Consider the following 24,977-nt stretch of genomic DNA (forward strand, 5'->3'; position numbering starts at 1 on the left):
GATGATGATCTTTATCGAACCGAGATGATGATCTTTATCAAACCTCTATGATGATCTTTATCGAACCTAGATGATGATCTTTATCAAACCTAGATGATGATGTTTATCAAAACTAGATGATGATCTTTATCAAACCTAGATGATGATCTTTATCAAACCTAGATGATGATCTTTATCAAACCTAGATGATGATCTTCATCAAACCTAGATGATGATCTTTATCAAACCTCTATGATGATCTTTATCAAACCTAGATGATGATCTTTATCGAACCGAGATGATGATCTTTATCAAACCTCTATGATGATCTTTATCAAACCTAGATGATGATCTTTATCGAACCTAGATGATGATCTTTATCGAACCGAGATGATTATCTTTATGAAATTAAATGGCATTGGGTAGAGGATGATCTTTATCAAACTGAATGGCATTGGCATGATGATCTTTATCAAACCTAGATGATGATCTTTATCAAACCTAGATGATGATCTTTATCGAACCGAGATGATGATCTTTATCAAACCTAGATGATGATCTTTATCAAACCTAGATGATGATCTTTATCAAACCTAGATGATGATCTTTATCAAACCTAGATGATGATCTTTATCGAACCTAGATGATGATCTTTATCGAACCGAGATGATTATCTTTATGAAATTAAATGGCATTGGGTAGAGGATGATCTTTATCAAACTGAATGGCATTGGCATGATGATCTTTATCAAACCTAGATGATGATCTTTATCAAACCTAGATGATGATCTTTATCGAACCGAGATGATGATCTTTATCAAACCTAGATGATGATCTTTATCAAACCTAGATGATGATCTTTATCAAACCTAGATGTTGATCTTTATCAAACCTAGATGATGATCTTTATCAAACCTAGATGATGATCTTTATCGAACCTAGATGATGATCTTTATCGAACCTAGATGATGATCTTTATCGAACCGAGATGATTATCTTTATGAAATTAAATGGCATTGGGTAGAGGATGATCTTTATCAAACTGAATGGCATTGGCATGATGATCTTTATAAAACTGAATGCATTGGCCGGCAAGATGATCTTTTTCAAACTGCATGGCATTGGCAAGATGATGTTTATCAAACTAAATGGAATTAGCTGGTTGATGCGTATAGGTCTTCTGTTTCCTTGACCAAAATACTATTGTGTTGTCAACGGCTTTTTTCTTTGGACACTTTACCAGAGGAGTAACGACGAGGGGGGAGGGGGTACATATGTCCCCAGGCTCCAGCATAAGCTCATTTTAGCTGCTATTTCGAATTATAAATATAAAAAATATATGGGGGGGGGGGGCGTCGCCAAATTGACAGTTTGTCCCCGGGTGCCGGGAGGGGTCTCTACGCCTCAGCACTTTACCTTGACTAAAACTATGCGGGCACATCTTTGAGTGTGTTACATTATGGTTGCTTCCAATTATATAACACACAAACCTAACAACCACATCCATACCCATCACTTCTACAACCACACCCCTGCCCATCACCTGTACAACCACACCCCTGCCCATCACTTCTACAACCACACCTCTACCCATTAGATTATTTACGAGTGTATGGTAATCTGCGTATAGTCTACCATGAAGGCTATTATGACTGATCCAATCATAAAGATCAGTTTTTCAACTCCCCACATTAGACCAGCAGGCTATTAAACACTAACAATATTCTCTAAATGCCTTGACCATCTAACAGTAGCAGTGCTACCGTCATACTTAGCTCTCGTAAAATCCGACGATTGTCTTCGTAATCCTAGTCATAACATCCTCCCTTAACCTTTATCGATTTGAATAAATTGTCTTGTCACCAATAAATATCGCTCGTAACTGTATACACGGTATTTTATTTGTTGCTCTATAGCTCACGCAAGTCTGATCAGCTGATAATACAGACGGCTGCACATTTCATGTCATCGGGAATATTCTAAGATGCCATTATCAACGTTAGAACGCTAAATAAAATACATCTCGATTTGCTAAGGTTACCACCCAGTGTACTTCATGAGAAATAATAGTATCTTATATCGATATATATATATATATATATATATATATATATATATATATATATATATATATATATATATATATATATATATATATGAAATTTAAAGACCTGTTAAAGTGTTAACTAGCTACGATAAAACAAATATATTTTAAAACAACTATAATAAGTGAGATACGTGATTTGACCTACTGAGGAACAGATATTGTGACCAGTAAAAGTTTATAAGAAGAAAGACAACGGGTTAACCCCTGGTTAACTCAACATCTGTGACCTTGTTTAGCTAGGTCCTGTGACCTTTCTTTACAGCATACATGTTTCCCTTCAACTACCACCACCTCAACATCCCCTACATATCGCACCAGACAGACGTTCGCGGGGAGTTAAACACAAGACCTACCATTCCAACACAAGACCTACCATTCCAACACAAGACCTACCATTCCAACACAAGACCTACCATTCCAACACAAGACCTACCATTCCAACACAAGACCTACCATTCCAACACAAGACCTACCATTCCAACACAAGACCTACCATTCCAACATAAGAACTACCATTCCAACACAAGACCTACCATACATCAGACCTACCATTCCAACACAAGACCTACCATTCCAACATAAGACCTACCATTCCAACACAAGACCTACCATTCCAACACAATCACAAGACCTACCATTCCAACACAAGACCTACCATTCCAACACAAGACCTACCATTCCAACACAAGACCTACCATACATCAGACCTACCATTCCATCACAAGACCTACCATTCCAACACAAGACCTACCATTCCAACACAAGACCTACCATACCAACACAAGACCTACCATTCCAACACAAGACCTACCATTCCAACACAAGACCTACCAAACACAAGACCTACCATTCCAACACAAGACCTACCATTCCAACACAAGACCTACCATTCCAACACAAGACCTACCAAACACAAGACCTACCATTCCAACACAACACAAGACCTACCATTCCAACACAAGACCTACCATTCCAACACAAGACCTACCATTCCAACACAAGACCTACCATTCCAACACAAGACCTACCAAACACAAGACCTACCATTCCAACACAATCACAAGACCTACCATTCCAACACAAGACCTACCATTCCAACACAAGACCTACCATTCTGAAAATATTACCTTCGCCTAGATGAATTTAATTGATTATTTAATTTAAATTTAGTTAGATTTTATGACATATTTTCTATGTGTAATAGTTATGAACCTTGTCCATTGCGTCTTAAACAATACAGAGCAGAAACAAAATCACAACTACAGAGATCAACAAGTTTTTACACGACACACTTAACAGAGGAGTCACGTGGTTCACGTATCACGTTTCACACCACCCAGTTGGCACAATAGTCACGTGTTTCATTAATTACGTCACTAATCAGTACAGAGTAGACTTGAACATTGGCATTGATCAGCTCGCAAAAATCGATCGCTTTAACCAATTTGTACCGTTCTAATGCGATAATTTCCCTTACTAACCGTAACCCACTACACCCCTAATGCAATAACCAGCATGTACCAATCAATGGCGATCAAATCAATTACTGTAACCCAGATGTACATCTCCAAATCCATCTATCCCGTGTAAAACGTAAATCTAACTTTTTTTTTGCTCGTGGTAAATGCTCACCCCGTCCATGTTAGCGGCCAGCATTGAAATGTAATTCCCCTAAAAAGAAACACGGCCATTTGTCTGTTTTCACATAGAGAATAGATGTATAGGACAAGGGCGTTAAGGATGAGCTGTGAGATGCAGCTCGATTTGTTCCCCTTAATATCTACATTTTTTTCTCCAAGCGTGTTTCTCCAATAAATTAACTGGCTGTTTTAAACTAGATTCACGTGTAATGAACATGGTGTTGTTTTCAAATAATTTATGTTTTAGTTACAGGGTAGGTGTCTGGTTCTACATTCTAGAAGTATTTTTGTACTGCACTAGATTGTTTATGATTAAATTCTCTCATATTATATTTTCTCCATTTTTTTGGCTTTAAAAAAAATAAATGTCAAAATACATCGCTGCAGAATTCTCATAATCTATACTGAACTTTGTATTTGTGGGGTGGGGCACTTGAAATTTTCGGGGGGCGGTAGACTTTCTTCGGGGGGGGGGGGGGCGGACACTGTTAAAAGTATCTATTTTCTATATAAATTATATAAATTTCATTTCGTTCGGGGGGACGGTAAAAATTTAAAATTTTTCGGGGGGCTTTGCCCCCCCCCCCCCCCGAAGAGATGCCTGGAAGAAACTCTGATCCTAGTGCATGTACTGGCTTAATGTTTGATTAAATTGACCTTTTTTATTTACCGACTTGGGCATATACTGTCTGTATGTATAGTTAAATTGACCTTTTCTGTACATCAATCCTTGTGTAAATATTGAACGTGTGTATGAGCCTTGAACTACGTGTTAATGTTGATGTAATCAAGCGTACACGTGAGTCAGAAACTCAAGTAACCAACATATCTGTATAGCAATAGTAGACACTCTGGCATAGATCATGGACCAGTCTATCGAACTCTGGAAAAATTGGCGCCTTCCTAGCAGGGCTGGTAATTTTTACAGGTGAGAAAAGGCTAATTGGAGTAAATAGTTGTAATTATCGGCTTATCACCGTATCACATATTTTTAACAGCTGGTTGTAGAGTTATTTTACACGTGTATCAGAGATCATCGTGAGTACATTTTGTGTTAGCATCTAGATATATGGAATATTAGGGACATTATGTGATTTTACAGAGGGAAAACGGTCAAAACAGTGGGGGAGGGGAATCAGGATATATGACAATGTAAACGTTATGGCATTAGCTGACAGATTCAGGCTTCACGAGAGGATGAGTTTCATTCAACCCCAGGCACGGTTGATATGACAAAAATATCACACTTGATCTTAGAATATGTATCATATGACAGACCGCAATGTTTGACAGGATGAAAATCTGACAGGAACAAGTCAAATCAAACGTTGAGAAATATACGACCAAACTATAATCCAGATATCAAACAAAGAAGTTTTCAGTATAAGTATATTTCGCCTTCTCTACTTACAATAGCGGACAAATGTTAATTACTATAAAAACATTGTACAGAATGGTTTAACATAATATTATCTACATTTAAAGAAAAAGTGAACGTAAAATTTCTAATAAAATGGCCATTAAATGTTACGAGTGCTATTGCTGGTTAAATAATTAATGGACACGAAGTCAGTGTCTGTGTAGAGAAGTTCAATAGAACAATACGTTGTCCTAGAACTCATTAATATCTGGTTACAATGATGCAGAGACAAAGAGTTCATTAATTAATTATTGTAGCTTTAGAATAATTCGAATCCACCAAGAAGAAAAAATGCAATGAAATATATTTTTATTTTTTTTCCCCTAGAATAGATCTAGCATTGTGGGACGGCGTGGTCGATTGGTAGAGAGTTTGGCTGCCAGTCTAGAAGTCTCAAGAATTGTGACTGAATGACGTTGCTGAGTGCACCCAGCTGTGATTGTTACCTGACTGACGTTGGGGAAAGTTAAAGCGGCTGGCCATACTGCTGACCACACCATTCATTCATATACCGGTGTAAAGAAACATATGAACTCTACTTCATCCCCCCAATGGATCGCTAGGTCTAAAAATAAATCTTTACTTCCTTTTTACTTTCTCGAATATACTAAGTATAGAGAAAGTATTGTAATCGTGCAAAAAAAAAATCGAGATTTTTACAAATCTCGACGTTTTACACCTCATTGATACGGAAAAACATAATTTTGCAATCTTGTCCGTATGTCTGTGTGTCTGTCTGTGTGTCTGTGTGTAAACACGATAACTTGAGTACCGTTACAGCTAGGTTGATGAAATTTCATATATAAGTATTTTATCAAAATCGTAGATCCTGATCAACTTTTGAGCGATTTCCGATAACCGGAAGTGGTACTTTTTCTACTTTGAATTTTTAAACTTGAGTACTATTTCAGATAGATAAATGAAATTTCACATGTAAGCAAAAGATCAAATTCTCTACCTTCTATCAAATTTTGAGTAATTTCCATTGACCGGAAGTACTAATATACGCTATTTCCGATTTCTCAAAAAACGCATGTACATTTATATAGTACTAATAATATTGCGCACTATTATGCACATTTTGTTTTGGCGTTCGCTTGGTGCGCAATTCTTTTTTCTATGAGATTCTATTATATTTTTAAAAGTTTAAGTAATTTAAAATCATGTCTATATTCCGAGTTATATAAGAATATTCGAGAAAGTTTAGGGGAGATCACTCCCGGTTTATTTCCACTACACCTAGTACTGAAGATTCCTAAAACGGAAACTGATCTTTTATTTTGGTGTACGCAATGATGAAGTAGATAAAAAAAAAAACAATACCCCCCCCCCCTCACCTGCGGTGTTCTTTCTCTTTTCTATAGCAGCTAGTAACAGTACTAACAGTAACACTCTCCCGAACGTGATGTAGTGTAATCGTACGCTTACAGTACCACTGCACTGAATTTGATGTAGGATAATAGTTATACTTACAGTACCATTGAATGTGATTTGAATCCGATTTCATTTCAGTTAAATAAACTTTTAAAATGATTTACACAATACAACCCGCATGATGGGACAATTTGGGTCTAGAATGTACAACCCAAATCATAAAACAAGCTAGGTCAAATGTTAACAAAAAACCATCATTGGACAGCGTGGGTCAATGTCTAAAAGGGTAGGATGACAGTTAACATGCCCGTGATTTATGTCTGACTGGTCACGACACGGGTTTATACACGGGTCTCTACACGTGTCAGTCTCCACGCTGACCCCTATCACCCCGGACAGAATACCAAGAGCATGAAGTTCACAGCAATTCCGTCATCTTTTTGGTTTTTAACGAAAATGCTTTTTATCAGGAAATTTAAAATATTAATTGTTCCACTCACGATTCCATTTCTGAGGAATCTTTTTTAAATTCCTAAATGATGTGACTCAGCTTCCAGTTGCCAGAAATTAAGTATTCCAGCAACATGCGGTAATTAAAAATAATCTTAACATTAATCCATTACAAAAAAATTTAAGTTTCTCATACTATAATGGTTTTTTTCTTGGCGGATCATTTTGATGTAGCAAAATTAAAACAGATTAAAAACTGGCAGAGTTATGCGTTCTTTTCATTTAAATACGTCGCAATAAATTACAAAAAATGTATTTTAAAAATGCGTTAACAGTTTTCTAATTCAGAATTTTCCCCATTTCCCTCACTTAAGATTAGAGCTAGAATTGCTATTTTCCGTGTTCAGACAGGCAGTCCACAACCACACCCCCACAAATCGTCCACAACCACAACCACTACCACATCCCCACAAACCGTCCACAACCTCAACCACACCCACACCCCCACAAACCGTCCACAACCACAACCACAACCACATCCCCACAAACCGTCCACAACCTCAACCACACCCCCAGAAACCGTCCAAAACCACAACCACACTTCCACAAACCGTCCACAACCACACCTCCACAAACCCTCCACAACCACAACCACACCCACACAAACCGTCCACAACCACAACCACACCCCCACAAACCGTCCACAACCACAACCACACCCCCACAAACCGTACACAGCCACACCCCCACAAACCGTCCACAACCACAAACACACCCCCATCCCTACCCCATCTTACTGACACCAATTAAATCATCTCCACGTCCAACCGTCCAAATACCCTCCACAACCACACACCCACAAACCGACCACAGCCACACACCCACAAACCCTACACAGCCACACAGCCACAAAGCCGACTCACTGTTTTAATTTCTTGTTGCCTAGAGAAGCAGGAACCGCTGGGATAGTTATAAAACGCTCAAAGATAGAAGATAGATACAGGGACAATAATAGGACAATGGGAAACAATAGAACAACAGCGAGAAAAAAATAGGACACAAACTCGCGGTTGGTAGGAGATTGAAAGAACTGTGATAGAGAAACAGTTTGGCAACAACATACCATCAACATGTCATGTCATTTCGTTTAGGTTTTTATCATACATTGCATAGTTATTTCAGTTAGGTTTTTATCATACATTGCATAGTTATTTCATTTAGGTTTTTATCATACATTGTATAGTTATTTCATTTAGGTTTTTATCATACATTGCATAGTTATTTCATTTAGGTTTTTATCATACATTGCATAGTTATTTCATTTAGGTTTTTATCATACATTGCATAGTTATTTCATTTAGGTTTTTATCATACATTGCATAGTTATTTCATTTAGGTTTTTATCATACATTGCATAGTTATTTCATTTAGGTTTTTATCATACTTCGCAAAGTCATTTCATTAGTCTTTGCCATTTAAGTCACTTATATAGTTTTTTTTCGTCATCTTAGTCAAGGTCATCAATTTAGGTTTTCGTCAGTCTCGGAAAAGTCATTTAATTTAGATTTTTGTCACCCAAGGCAACGATTGAATTAAACAGCACTTGTTATGGGGCGGGTATCACCAGCAAGCGACGACTTGCTTTAATGATGTTCACGTGGTGTTTTAACTTTACATAATTGCACGCGCACAATCTCCTCACATCAGCGCACTTGAAACCTGGACTTTTTTTAGGTGAGGTATTTAGAAGTTTGAATTTTGTACTGGTGGAGTTTTTAGGTGCTATATTTAGAAGTTTGAATATTATAATTTTATTATACTAATGGAGTTTTTAGGTGCTGTATTTAGAAGTTTGAATATTATAATTTTATTATACTAATGGAGTTTTTAGGTGCTGTATTTAGAAGTTTGATAATTGTACTGATGGTGTTTTTATGTGCTGTATTTAAAAGTTTGATAATTGTACTGATGGTGTTTTTATGTGCTGTATTTAAAAGTTTGATAATTGTACTGATGGTGTTTTTATGTGCTGTATTTAGAAGTTTGAATACTGTACCATTGGTATTGTAGTTAACAGCGCTAGTTTTGAACAGGCCAGTTAAGTTAACAAACGGAACTTGTTAATCAGCTAATCCTCAGAAACGTTGCATTAAAACCAAGTGCAACCATGACACACAATTGTGTGTGTGTGTGTGGGGGGGGGGGGGCCTCTAACTGGCTTCGACATATTAATTTTTTGGGGGGTGGGGGGGGGGGAACCACGACGACGACTACGCCTATATTCTTGTGAGTTTTTAATCCCATTCTTTATTTCAAACCTGCTTTTATTTACTTCACTGACTGTTGACTTAACTATTCGTATTTAAAAAAAAAAAAAAACAAACAACAAACCAACAGCAGAAGTCTAAAGGCATCTATTGGCAGTTACCTACTTAGCCTATCCTTTAAAATGCCCCCTCCCTCTATACAGCACCGTGTGTGTTAAGTCTCTGGGTATTTAGTTAGAAACTTTGTATGACAGAAACATCACGTAAACCGTGTAGAGTCTCTGGGTATTTGGTTGGAAACTTTGTATGACAGAAACATCACGTAAACCGTGTAGAGTTCCTGCACACATTAATTCACCCTCATCCCCACTCTCTAGTAACCGAATACAGCATCGATTCTGTATGGTATCGATCTGACGAGTTTCAGTTACTGGTATCGTTCTATATTTCTACAGTATCGATCTTACCAGGCAGAGTAACTGGTATCGTCCTGTATTTCTACAGTATCGATCTTACCAGGCCGAGTAACTGGTATCGTCCTGTATTTCTACAGTATCGATCTTACCAGCCGAGTCACTTGTATCGTTCTGTATCTCTGAAGTATCGTTAGACCCAAAAGTATCTAGTTTAGATCCCAGGGTCGAGCCTTTAGGACGTCTCTGAGCCCACCCAGGTCTAATGGGTACCTGACTCACGTTGGGAAAACAAAAACGGCTGGGGCATGCCGAGTTCACTGAAACAGATGAACCCTACTTCGTCTACCCCATGTGTCTTGGGCAGTAACTGGAAAAGATGTACAATGTACACAATTATTGTCAGCCTGTCTGATTTGTGTACATTCTAGACCGCATAATGCTGTACACAACTTGTCTGATCATAACGACCTGCCATGTACACATTGGTTGTCTGATTAGTGTACAATCTCAAGCTGTACACAATTTGTGTTTGAATAAGGTGTACAATATGTTTGAGTTTGCTGTCTTCCAATTGCTTGTTATAAAATACACCCCCGACCCCCATGGCATGTCTTTGTGTCAGTTTTGTTTATTGAGCGAGGATTTTAAAACATGAACGCTACCTGCAGCGTTATAAATAATTGGAGCTTTTTATTTTACTAAAGGGGATATGTAAAGTGGGGAGGGGGGGGGGGGGCTACTCATACAAATAAAAATAAGCTCCATATGGGCAGATAAAGAGGGGTAAAGGCTTTAGTTATATTGTCCCTTGGAGCCATTGTGTTGTGAGGTATAGGTTTAACTGATCTCATTACTTGAATCCCGTGCTTTCAGTGTTTGACTTGAGTTTGTTCTGCGAATCCCCGCCAAGGAAAGGAAGGTGCGAGGACCTTTGACCACAGGTGCTTTGACCATAGGGGTTTGACCATAGGGGTTTTGACCACAGAGGAGCTTTGACCATAGGGGCTTTGACCATAACCGAACGGAACACATGAATAAGTACACACTAGACTACAATGTAAAATAAAAATAGTTTTAGAGAAATTATTCCACTTTATTTTTCTCATCTAACTAGCAAAGCAATGAAATGAGATTTCCCGAAAGGCGCTGTTTTATAAATTAATGATAATAGTGTTAACATAATCATCTATAAATTAAAACATGAATTTGACATATTTGTGACTTTATCTTGAAAGGTGTTAATTTGGTATAACCTATGCATAAATGGTATTGCCTAAACTGTATATTACCTACATTTCGCTGTAAATACACGTGGTATTACCTTAACAACATCACCACTATATCGCGCGCAAACTCTGCTTTACCCGACATTTCAATCATTATTGAACTGCACGCTACTAGGGTACATTTCCATTTCAGCTAGGTTTTCATGAGTTAAATGGAATCACTAGAGGCCCCATTAAGCCTGCCTGTAGATAGGTGTGGCTGATAGACTACACATTTATCTCCAGTTAGCGAACCTGATTTTGTTCTATTCGGAGGAAACCGTCGATGGCTAAATTGGAAAGTAACCTAGTGTACGTCTTACTGAAATCAGCAATACAAATAATCTGCTTGTAATTTAAAGAACTTTAAAAAACAAACAACGGCGCATGATTATTTAGTGGTGGTGGTGTGGGGGTGGGGGTATCTGGAGCAGAGGCAATGGCGCCGGCTAGATTTATGGCAATGGCGTCCGATTGGACCTAGCTAACAGCGCCCGTCTAGGCGTACGCTAGTAGCATACGGCTAGGCGTATTTTAATGACCTTCCGTCTAGGCGTACGTTAGTAGCGTCCGTCTAGGCGTATTTTAATGACCTTCCGTCTAGGCGTACGCTAGTATCATCCGTCTAGGCGTATTTTAATGGCTTCCCTCTAGGCGTACGTTAGTATTTTAATGACGCCCGACTAGCCTATATCCAGATAAATGGTGTACTGATTGAAGATGAACTATACCAAAAAAGCAACATTAGAGAACTACTTAACATAGTACAAATAAAAAAAGAACTAATTGACCCAGATGCAACAAAACCTAATAAGCATAGAACTAAGCGAGAACTAAGCCAAGATCTAAATGAGAACAAATTAATCAAGATTCAAAACAAGAACTATCTAAGCCCATTACTATTAGTTATTTTGAAAAGTTTCATACAGAATCATTAGTGATTTTGGAACAAAATGTAAAGATCTAAATTAAAATTAGCCTCTGTTTTGGTCCTTAGATCGAACAAACTGAAACCCAGCAAGCCAAACTTTTTAAAGTCGCCTCTCAGAACAGAAGTATCGGATTAATTAAAAAAATAAATCCACTTTAGTCCAAACTTAAACTCAACTTTAGGAATAAAACGACAAATAAAGTACAGCTCGCCTCCTAAAACCAAATAGTACAGCTCGCCTCCTAAAACCACAGAGTACAGCTCGCCTCCTAAAACCATAGAGTACAGCTCGCCTCCTAAAACCAAATAGTACAGCTCGCCTCCTAAAAGCACAGAGTACAGCTCGCCTCCTAAAACCACAGAGTACAGCTCGCCTCCTAAAACCAAATAGTACAGCTCGCCTCCTAAAAGCACAGAGTACAGCTCGCCTCCTAAAACCATAGAGTACAGCTCGCCTCCTAAAACCAAATAGTACAGCCTCGCCTCCTAAAACCAAATAGTACAGCTCGCCTCCTAAAACCACAGAGTACAGCTCGCCTCCTAAAACCTTAGAGTACAGCTCGCCTCCTAAAACCAAATAGTACAGCTCGCCTCCTAAAAGCACAGAGTACAGCTCGCCTCCTAAAACCACAGAGTACAGCTCGCCTCCTAAAACCAAATAGTACAGCTCGCCTCCTAAAACCACAGAGTACAGCTCGCCTCCTAAAAGCACAGAATACAGCTCGCCTCCTAAAACCATAGAGTACAGCTCGCCTCCTAAAACCAAATAGTACAGCTCGCCTCCTAAAACCAAATAGTACAGCCTCGCCTCCTAAAACCAAATAGTACAGCTCGCCTCCTAAAACCAAATAGTACAGCTCGCCTCCTAAAACAAAATAGTACAGCTCGCCTCCTAAAAGCACAGAATATAGCTCGCCTCCTAAAACCATAGAGTACAGCTCGCCTCCTAAAACCAAATAGTACAGCTCGCCTCCTAAAACCAAATAGTACAGCTCGCCTCCTAAAACCATAGAGTACAGCTCGCCTCCTAAAACCAAATAGTACAGCTCGCCTCCTTAAAGCACAGAGTACAGCTCGCCTCCTAAAACCATAGAGTACAGCTCGCCTCCTAAAACCAAATAGTACAGCCTCGCCTCCTAAAACCAAATAGTACAGCTCGCCTCCTAAAACCACAGAGTACAGCTCGCCTCCTAAAACCTTAGAGTACAGCTCGCCTGCTAAAACCAAATAGTACAGCTCGCCTCCTAAAAGCACAGAGTACAGCTCGCCTCCTAAAACCACAGAGTACAGCTCGCCTCCTAAAAGCACAGAATATAGCTCGCCTCCTAAAACCATAGAGTACAGCTCGCCTCCTAAAACCAAATAGTACAGCTCGCCTCCTAAAACCAAATAGTACAGCTCGCCTCCTAAAACCATAGAGTACAGCTCGCCTCCTAAAACCATAGAGTACAGCTCGCCTCCTAAAACCAAATAGTACAGCTCGCCTCCTAAAACCACAGAGTACAGCCTCGCCTCCTAAAACCATAGAGTACATTAAACCACATAGTACAGCTCACCTCCTAAAACCAAATAGTACAGCTCGCCTCTAAAAAAACCACATAGTACAGCTCGCCTCCTAAAACCACAGAGTACAGCTCGCCTCCTAAAACCACATAGTACAGCTCGCCTCCTAAAACCACAGAGTACAGCTCGCCTCCTAAAACCAAATAGTACAGCTCGCCTCCTAAAACCAAATAGTACAGCTCGCCTCCTAAAACCACAGAGTACAGCTCGCCTCCTAAAACCAAATAGTACAGCTCGCCTCCTAAAACCAAATAGTACAGCTCGCCTCCTAAAACCACATAGTACAGCTCGCCTCCTAAAACCACAGAGTACAGCTCGCCTCCTAAAACCACATAGTACAGCTCGCCTCCTAAAACCACAGAGTACAGCTCGCCTCCTAAAACCAAATAGTACAGCTCGCCTCCTAAAACCAAATAGTACAGCTCGCCTCCTAAAACCACAGAGTACAGCTCGCCTCCTAAAACCAAATAGTACAGCTCGCCTCCTAAAACCAAATAGTACAGCTCGCCTCCTAAAACCACATAGTACAGCTCGCCTCCTAAAACCACATAGTACAGCTCGCCTCCTAAAACCACATAGTACAGCTCGCCTCCTAAAACCATAGAGTACAGCTCGCCTCCTAAAACCAAATAGTACAGCCTCGCCTCCTAAAACCAAATAGTACAGCTCGCCTCCTAAAACCAAATAGTACAGCTCGCCTCCTAAAACCACAGAGTACAGCTCGCCTCCTAAAACCATAGAGTACAGCTCGCCTCCTAAAACCAAATAGTACAGCTCGCCTCCTAAAACCAAATAGTACAGCTTCGCCTCCTAAAAGCACAGAGTACAGCTCGCCTCCTAAAACCAAATAGTACAGCCTCGCCTCCTAAAACCAAATAGTACAGCTCGCCTCCTAAAAGCACAGAATATAGCTCGCCTCCTAAAACCATAGAGTACAGCTCGCCTCCTAAAACCAAATAGTACAGCCTCGCCTCCTAAAACCAAATAGTACAGCTCGCCTCCTAAAAGTACAGAGTACAGCTCGCCTCCTAAAACCATAGAGTACAGCTCGCCTCCTAAAACCAAATAGTACAGCTCGCCTCCTAAAAGCACAGAGTACAGCTCGCCTCCTAAAAGCACAGAGTACAGCTCGCCTCCTAAAACCAAATAGTACAGCTCGCCTCCTAAAACCACATAGTACAGCCTCGCCTCCTAAAACCAAATAGTACAGCTCGCCTCCTAAAACCAAATAGTACAGCTCGCCTCCTAAAACCAAATAGTACAGCTCGCCTCCTAAAACCACATAGTACAGCTCGCCTCCTAAAACCAAATAGTACAGCTCGCCTCCTAAAACCATAGAGTACAGCTCGCCTCCTAAAACCAAATAGTACAGCTCGCCTCCTAAAACCAAATAGTACAGCCTCGCCTCCTAAAACCAAATAGTACAGCTCGCCCCCTAAAACCAAATAGTACAGCTCGCCTCCTAAAACAAAATAGTACAGCTCGCCTCCTAAAAGCACAGAGTACAGCTCGCCTCCTAAAACCATAGAGTACAGCTCGCCTCCTAAAACCATAGAGTACAGCTCGCCTCCTAAAAGCACAGAGTACAGCTCGCCTCCTAAAACCATAGAGTACAGCTCGCCTCCTAAAACCATAGAGTACAGCTCGCCTCCTAAAACCAAATAGTACAGCTCGCCTCCTAAAACCAAATAGTACAGCTCGCCTCCTAAAAGCACAGAGTACAGCTCGCCTCCTAAAACCATAGAGTACAGCTCGCCTCCTAAAACCATAGAGTACAGCTCGCCTCCTAAAAGCACAGAGTACAGCTCGCCTCCTAAAACCAAATAGTACAGTTCGCCTCCTAAAACCACAGAGTACAGCTCGCCTCCTAAAACCAAATAGTACAGTTCGCCTCCTAAAACCACAGAGTACAGCTCGCCTCCTAAAACCAAATAGTACAGCTCGCCTCCTAAAACCAAATAGTACAGTTCGCCTCCTAAAACCACAGAGTACAGCTCGCCTCCTAAAACCACAGAGTACAGCTCGTCCTCCTAAAACCATAGAGTACATTAAACCACATAGTACAGCTCACCTCCTAAAACCATAGAGTACATTAAACCACATAGTACAGATGGGACAGTGAGTAATTCACCAGTTGGAGCTCAGTTGTCGTGGGTTCCAATCACCGCGCACAAGGGATTCCTTCTGTCATGAAATCTCTGCAGCCATTTCCTAGTTTTCCATCAACGCCTATGTATTTTCACGCCGTTAACAATTCTAGGTATTTTATACCATTTTCCCAAACTGCTAATTGGATTTCTTTTAATTTGGTAAACTGGGTTAACTGGATTACGCAAAAACAATGTTTTGTTTGAAATATTACAGTATGTAAAGTCAAGTTGACTTTAATCTACAGTCAAACGACATTCTAAGGTTAAATTAATTCTAACGTATAATCAAGAAACAATAATAAGTTGTTTCTAACTTAACAGTCAATCCAAATTTTAGAAACTAAATTGATTTCAACGTATAGTCAACACAATGTTTAAAGGCAACTAGAATGACACTAGAGCCTATAAACACCTCTCGATTTTCCAATTTTTACAACGAGAAGTTTAATAAGTTAAACAAAGATCCTCTGATCGAAAATATTATCATGAGCTTTAACTTCCGATACATGTCAAATTTTCTGATCAATGTTGATTTAAATCAGTCCGAATAACATAAAAACAAAGTGTTTTATTTATCAAGGTGGGGATCCGTTTTGTTTCATCAGTGTACACGGGAGGGGTCGTACCTGGCGAGTACATGGGATCGTGGGATCAGAGGGGTAGATCACGTGTGAGATGTTTGTTTTTTAAATAGCACGTGCAGACAGCCGTAATTAACAGATTGAGAATTAATTGGTAAAAAAATATCACATGTTTACTCACTGTGAACTCTCTGGCTCAGTCAACTGTCTGCGTTTTCAAGCTGGATGTTTGAGTTTACAGAATCGGAGGGGATTTTACTAAAGGGTAGTATAACACTAAGCATTGGTCTGAATTGGGTCCAACGGCAGTGTAGAGAACTGACCTTTAATTATAATTTGTCCACGATAGACTATCTCACAGACCACTGGTATGAATTATGTCAAAAGACAGCATACTGCAGTGACAAATAATCATAATTTGTCCACATGAAAGTCTCACCCATTGACCATTGGTCAGAATTCGGTCAAACGTCTGTCCAGAGCTAGGGTGCACGCGCCTATTTTACTGACCAGTTGTAACCGTAGTGAATCTATCAGGGACTTTTACTCAACGCATCTTTTATTAGACAATGAAATCTCTAAAACACACATTCGTTCCAACAAACTCCTATCTACCCTGATATAATGAGGGCATAAAACTCCTATCTACGGGTCAGTTATGACGTCAAAAAAAATTGGAATCTTAAACTTCCTCCCACACGCCTACACTTTGGGAACCTCCGAGTCCCTCCCCTACTCCCCGCAACAACCCTCTCCAAACTTATTTCCAATCTGTTATTACTGTAAGTTGAAAATTATTTTTTATGCGTATCTAATTACTTATAAATAATTGTTTTATTCTTTTTCTGAAAAATATTTAAAAAAAAAAATAGAATGAGTTGAAAAAAATTAATTTTTAAAGTATGCAATGGATGATATTTTTTGTTTTTACTTTCTCGTATATACGAAGTATAGAGAAAGTATTGTAATCGTGCACAAAAATAACATGAAATTTTGACAGTTTTCACATTTTTACTCCTCAGTCCTTCATCACATCCGGAGTATAGAGGACTTATTTTAATCAGGCAAATATTATAAATACAAATATATAAACGTTTTGGCGTTTTATGCGTTATCGAGTCGTAAAAACTGGACTTTGCAATTCTGTCGGTATGTCTGTGTGTGTGTGTGTCTGTGTAAACACGATAACTTGAGTACCGTTACAGCTAGGTTGATGAAATTTCATATATAAGTATTTTATCAAAATCGTAGATCCTGATCAACTTTTGAGCGATTTCCAATAAGCGGAAGTGGTACTTTTTCTACTTTGAATTTTTCAAAAGCCTATAAATTGAGTACTATTTCAGATAGATAAATGAAATTGTACATGTAAGTAAAAGATCTAATTCTCTACCTTCTTTCAAATTTTGAGTAATTTCCGTTGATTGAAAGTACTAATTTACGCTATTACCGATTTCTCAAAAAACGAATGTAAATTTATAAAGTACTAATAATATTCCACACTATTATCCACGTTTTATTTGGCGTTCACAGGTGTGCAGTTCTTTTTTCTTCGAGATTTTATTCTATTTTAAAAAGTTTAAGTATTTAAAATGGATTAAAATTCATGTCTTAGTCCCGAGTTCCCGTCACCTGTTTTTTTATGAAAGAATATTCGAGAAAGTTTAGGGGAGATCGCTCCCGGTTTATTTAATTATTTTTTTTCCTACTCATTGCAGTGAATGAAAAATTAATTTGTTTTCTGGAAAGATTTTAAAATAAATGTTTCTGTTGATGTAGGTTGCATTGTAATAAATCATAAAATAACATCAAGGTCATGTCTATATAATTTGTTTCCTTCATCGTCTGTGTATAGTGGAAGTACCAGATTTATTAACAGAGATTCCACGAACTTTTTTTTATTCTTGCGTATAATAAGTTAGCTATAACATACAAAATAAACCGGGAGTGATCTCCCCTAAACTTTCTCGAATATTCTTATATAACACTAAGGGGGATGGCAACTCGGGATATAGATAATATTTTTAACCAATTTTTAACTACTTAAATTTTTAAAAATAGAATAGAATCTCGTAGAAAAAAAGAATTGCACATCAAGTGAACGCCGAATAAAATTTGTATGATAGTGCGGAATATTATTAGTACTTTATAAATTCACATGCGTTTTTTGAGAAATCGGAAATAGCCTAAATTACTACTTCCGGTCAACGGAAGTTACTCAAAATTTGATCGAAGGCAGAGAATTAGTATCTGTGAAATTTCATTTATCTATCTCAGATAGCACTCAAGTATTAGGTTTTGAAAAAATTAATAAAAAAGTAGAAAAAGTTCCACTTCCATTTATCGGAAATCAATTAAAAGTTGATACGGATCTACAAATTTGACATAATACTTATATATGAAATTTCATCAACCTAGCTGTAACGGTACATAAGTTATTGTGTTTACATTTACACACACATACACACACACACATAGACATACGGACAAGAATGCAAAACTATGTTTTTCCGACTCAGGGAGGTGTAAAACGTCGAGATTTGCAAAAATCTCGATTTTTTTGTGCACGATTACAATACTTTCTCTATACTTTGTATACGAGAAAGTAAAAATTTGATGATTAAAGTTTTACGTATGTTTGTCAACTTGGACTCGACCCTTCCTATCTGACCCCCTCCCCCCCCCCCCCCCCCCCAACAAGAAAGGTAGCCTCATGTAAGTTTAGCTCAGATAAGTTAAACCTGAGAGTTAATCACAGCCCTAAACCCGGTCAGACTGCCATGATTTAATTACATTAAGCCGCGTCAATCAACGAATGAACACGGTGTGGGATACACTTAATGAAATCAATGCTTAACTACTCAGCTAATTAGCACTAGTGTGAACGTACGTAGATCATATTCCTTGTCTGACAAATTTGCAAACGTTGCATTTATGATATGGAAACCTAAAAATCGGATGAACAAAAATTGCTGAAATGTTACGCATTTAGATCACAGCACCAGTGTTTTGTCATTTGGAACTCGATGTTATCTAGTAAACAATGGTCCTCATAAAGTAAAGAGCTAGCATAGACCACCGCGCAGGCTAAATGACTAGGCTAAACTAGAAAGTCAAGTAGGTTTGTAGAACAAAACGGATGCTAAAAAAATGCCAAAATACTGTCAATTAAAAACAGTTTTATAAGTTTTATAACTAGCTTTATATTTGCATATAAAAATCAAGAAATGATTTTCTTTAATTATATCATATCATAGCGCACTACATTTTAAATAACTGAAGAGAAAAATGTGAATCGCTTACACAATGTTTGCTCGGATGTTCAATATCTGATATGAGGATCCCGCGCTTTGCTTTTTAGTTTATTAAAATAGTGGCCCAACTTTACAAATTTAAAGAACATCATTTAATTTTTTTCGTTTTGGTGTGTATAAAAAGGCTTGTATAATAAAAGTGTTTTTTTTTTAATTTAATGTTTATTTATTTTTTACATAGAATCAAATTGCAAGACAGCAAAAAAAAAAAAGCGCGCCAAATGATCCTACTGGGTTGTATTTAATCGCACGATAAGAATAGAAATGTATATAGCAAACTTTAATTAATTTTTAAAAATTAATTAAACGTAAAATTAAAATTATGTCAAAGTTCATGCCCCATTGCATTGTCACCGGGCATTGACCTAAGTGCCCAGTGTGAAAAAAAAAATCGGTTTGATAGAATTTGTTGAAATTTCGCTCTCAATTTTCGACACAAGACCATATAAAAAGCATTAAGCCTAATAAATCAAGTTAAACAAGCTAGTAAATATATGATAAGACATTCGTCTTCCGAGTTTAGATATCAAGAACTCTTCACGCATTTTGTATCCACCCAGCAATGCAAACAAAGCAAATAAAACCAGAAATATTTTGGCTAACAAATTTCTTTCTTTTTATCCAATCTAAATAAATTCAACAAACATGATATAACTCATAAACTTGCATTAAAATAAGTAAATCATCTGTTTTGATAATGTTTTGTTAGCTTTTAAAAAACAGTGAGGCAAACATACTTCATTATTTAGAACCGAAAGCATGTTAATTTGTTTGCGCTTCACAAAGAAAAGCTAAGAAAAAAAAATCACCAGCAACTATTTTATACTTCCAAAACGTAACTTAAATAAAGGCAGAATATCTTTACAATGACCATCGGATCTTGGCGACACGAACAAAAATTATAAACAACGCCGAAAGATCTCGATGGACAGAAACAGGATCACAACGAACACAGAAAAGATCATCAAAGAACCATCAAGATCTTACCTTGAGCGTGCACTAAAACGACCATGAGTAGAAGACTAAATAAAACAAGAGCTGCGTTGGTCGAACTTGTCAACGATGCGTTAGCCATTTGGTTTTTTTTTGTTACTCTGGTCTTCAGATGGGATGGAATTCAACGTGCCTTCAACAAGGATGGTATCAAAACTTTCTTTGAACTCGGATGGTATCAACGGTTCTTTTATCAGAGATGGTATAAACGTTTCTTTTAGGTTCAATAGTATCAAAACCTGAATAAACTAGGGATAAGTATTAAAATTACTTTGAAGTTTCTATTTTAAAAATCTATATCAACTGATGCTTTTTGCGTGATATCTTCTTTAGAATATTTCTAGTATAGAATCTCTCTATTTAAGAATCTCAAGTTTCGAAGTGTCCGAAATGAAAACTCCCAGAACCTTTTGACGATGCTTCCAAGTTGACGAAAGGCCCTACTTCTCCCCCTGGGTCTAGTCTGCAGCGGTGAGCAGCGCGAAATGTGAGTGCTGACGCCGTCGGTTATGTCTGCGACACTTATAGCATCACCTCTGTGATTGGTGCCACCAACTCGCGCACTCCAAAAAAAAAAATGTTAAAATAAAAAAAAAAGTTATTTCTTTTTTTCTTTTATAAATAAACCAGCAACTGTTTATAATAAACCACCACCCGCCGTTTTCACCGCCACCACGCGCGTGTACGTCATCAACAAAATGGCACAATAATTGATGACGACTGTCACAGCGAGGCTGCCATTTCACCTCGTGACCAGCTCGCGCCGTGACGTAGCTCGCGTGATGCCGTGGTCTCTACCCCCCCTCCCCAAGTCTCAACATGGAAAGACTCAACTAGCAATTATTTTGTAGGCTAGTATTAACATTTAGTATTTTCATCATGTGTTCATTTATAAAATGGACGAGGTTTACAAAAGTACTTAAATTAGTTGTTAGTACTCTAACACCTAGGCAGCTATTGTATATTTTACGAAGTTGGGGTTTACAGAAAGTTAAGGAGCGATAACGAAAGAAAGGAGTTAATTCTGGTCACACGCCGACAAAATCTAAAATTCTAATAATTAGACAATATTTAGGTTTTAATTAAACAACTAAAATAATACCATCGATAAAAAATTAGAACTTGTTAAATTACTGTAAATTATTTATCAAGTGTTTGAATTTTAAATAAGGAAAATACCGGCTGTGAATATGTTGGCCGTTACAAATGGAAAATATATTCTAAGGCAATACTACCTTGTTTCCAGGTTCCATCCGCCTATCATGGGTTAGTAATGTTGAATTTCAGAGACTAAACAATATTGAACAGGAGTATGATAGGGGGGGGGGGGGGGGGCTGGAGGGATTTGCAACTTAGGTTAGGCAACGGCGATTGAGTTACCTGAACATAAAGAGATCACTGTTCAAAGATTTAAAGTTGTATTCATTTACAGATTTAAACAAAGTAACAAATGTCCGTTCAAATTTAAATTTCTATATATTAGGTATTTAATATACCTCACGGTTTTCTAAATAAATTCGAATCAAATACTAAGAAGTATTATATACAGTACTAAATACACGTTTTGGTAAAAGTTCGAACGTACACGTTTAAAATAAACCGGGAATGATCTCCCCTAAACTTTCTCGAATATTCTTATATAACACTACGATGGATGGCACCTCGGGATATAAACATTATTTTTAATCCATTTTTAATTACTTAACTTTTTAAAAATTCATAAAACCTTTTAATAACAAGCTTTTATGTAAAGGTATCCAATAGATACTAAAGTGATCCACTCTTTTCTTTATAGTTATTTAAATAGTAGTGTATAATTTATTTTCTCCTTTTTAGTGCATTATTACATAAAAGCTTGTTATTAAAACGTTTTTAATGTTTTTTTTAAAAGTACTACACATGTTTTATTTACACTGTAGTTGCATGACCCAACTTGACCCACGTACCAACAACGAACCGTATCTGTCAGTTGGAATTTCCTGCAATTTCGCTCGGGCGTTTCGATCTAGACAGAGACTGACGAAAGACTAATGACTGGACCGACAGAGGAAATGAGTTAAATAAAAGCTTGTAAAAATATAATAGAATCTCGTAAAAAAAAAAGAATTCCTCACCAAGTGAACGCCAAAAGATCTGTTTATAATAGTGCAGAATATTATTAGTACTTTATAAATTCACAGTAAAAAAGGGAAAAAATGTACACAAAGCTGCTATACTGAGTCGATCAACAGACTAAAATCATCATGCAGAAAATTAGTCAGTCAACCAGCAGTCTAAAATCATCATGCAGGAAATTAGTTAGTCAACCAGCAGACTAAAATCATCATGCAGGAAACTAGTCAGTCAACCAGCAGACTAAAATCATCATGCAGGAAACTAGTCAGTCAACCAGCAGACTAAAATCATCATGCAGGAAACTAGTTAGTCAACCAGCAGTCTAAAATCATCATGCAGGAAACTATTGTAGTGAGTCAACCAGCAGTCTAAAATCACGATACAGGAAACTATTGAAGTGAGTCAACCAGCAGTCTAAAATCACGATGCAGGAAACTATTGTAGTGAGTCAACCAGCAGTCTAAAATCACGATGCAGGAAACTATTGTAGTGAGTCAACCAGCAGTCTAAAATCATCACACAGGAAATGCACGTCGTGTTATTAGCAGGTTGATTGAAGTTTTTCCTGTTTGGATGACGAGCAAACACAAATGTTTCAACAGCGGTGAAAACTATGACCCGGATATGACGATAAGAGACATACTGCGCATGTCACAGTTGAAGTTAAAAACTCATTAAAAGGGAGAGAAAAGCTCGTTTTTCTGAAATCAGAAATTTCAAGATATTCCTTCATGTTGAGTATCGAACTCGCTGAAGTATCGAGATTTTAATATTTTATCGAGATTGTAAACAAGTTATGCAGGACATATACATAATATTATCAGTATTGCAACGATATGTATCATTTCTAAATACAAATAGACTTCATGCTTTTATTATCTTTAACCTTCGACCCTATTAAGGGTCAACCAAAAACAAAACAAAAAAAAAAACAAAAAAAAAACAAAAAAAAAAAAACAAAAAACAAAGCACATAACAATGAATCAGTTTTATAGTTACGTAATTAAAATCTACTTAGTGGTGTAAGAAACCCAGGAGAATTGCCTGTGTTTTTGGTTGTCAAAATGTCTGTTGAGTTCTTCATGTAAGACGTCACGAATTTATTTAACCCGTGGGTGGTTAGAAGCTGTTACGCAATACGTCACGTGGGAGGATACCATACCTGTGGTGGGACATGAATTATGATCATTACCATGGTGTATGGGAGCGGATGGTGAAACGTCATTGGGGTTGTAGCCTAGAGCACGTGGGTGGGATACGAAATGGTTTTTTTTTGTTATATCGTTGCATGCTGGGGGGGGGGGGGGGGGTGGTGGGTGGGGTAGGGAAATACGGACTGGTTTTTTGTTTTGTTGGTTATATTGTAGCCTGGGGGGTGGTTACGAACTAGTTTTTTGTTTTGTTGGTTATATTGTAGCCTGGGGGGTGGTTACGAACTAGTTTTTTGTTTTGTTGGTTATATTGTAGCCTGGGGGGTGGTTACGAACTAGTTTTTTGTTTTGTTGGTTATATTATAGCCTGGGGGATGGTTTTTTGTTTTGTTAGTTATATTGTAGCCTACGTGTGTAAGTGCCTCCAATGTAATGTGTATGGGACATATTGTGATGGTCGTCCCATCAAAATATCAGCGACGTGATGTTCGCAACATATCAGTCATATACTGTGATTACATAATATAGGTAAACGCTACTTTGTAATTACCTTATACCAATCAATCGATGGATTACAATAATGAACCCATTTCTTCGTCAAAGGGGCCTTCTGTTCGAAGCCCGTCTTGTCGGTTATCGGGACGCTATTACTACCAGACGATCGGAACATTCTGAAACATATATCACTTTAAAAAAAAACAACGGCAACTGTAATATAAAAATGCAAGCATCAATCCACAGCATAAAGTTATCAGAAACTCACAATGTTAAAATATGCCACATCATTCTTTATTATCTCACAAAAAATTTGACTCTTAATGCTTTGAAATTCAATTATCTTTTTTTTAAAAAAGCTTTGTTTTCCAAATTAAACATTCTAAATTCTGCTCATGTTTTTAATTTCAACTGGTCTCTATATTTTATTCTGCTTCTCCCTCACCCTTTGACTTCAACAAACGTTGGTATGTATACGATTTTTTCCCTAATTCATAAAACAAAAACAACTACTTTAAAGTTGAAGTCTCACCTCCCCCCCCTCCTCTTCCATACAATCACTGCACGTGAAGGCTATGTTGAGCTCACAGAACAGATCAGTGGGATTTGTTGTCTAATTTTATAACACCCCCCCCCCCCAAAAAAAAAATAACAACCAAAACAGGATAACGCACCTTCAATGCGCGTTTCCAATCATTCTTTTTGTCGGTTATAATTACATTTCAAAATGGCATAACGTAGTTTATTAAACTATTTTATTTTTAGA

General features: G+C 37.8%; 1 protein-coding gene across 1 annotated transcript in view; it reads right to left on the bottom strand.

Moving 5' to 3' along the window:
• Positions 1-21,033, bottom strand: part of LOC131951236 (uncharacterized) — a 56,109-nt gene extending 35,076 nt beyond the window's left edge. Inside the window, exon 1 of the mRNA XM_059313579.1 lies at positions 20,445-21,033. Within this exon, the coding sequence (XP_059169562.1) occupies positions 20,445-20,532 (88 nt within the window). The 5' untranslated portion in view covers positions 20,533-21,033. The remainder of the gene's footprint in view (positions 1-20,444) is intronic.
• Between the last annotated feature and the right edge of the window lie 3,944 nt (positions 21,034-24,977).

This window comes from Physella acuta, unplaced genomic scaffold (assembly GCF_028476545.2).
Source record: "Physella acuta isolate Inbredline_101_S28 unplaced genomic scaffold, ASM2847654v3 ptg000805l, whole genome shotgun sequence".
Taxonomy (NCBI): Eukaryota; Metazoa; Mollusca; class Gastropoda; family Physidae; genus Physella; species Physella acuta.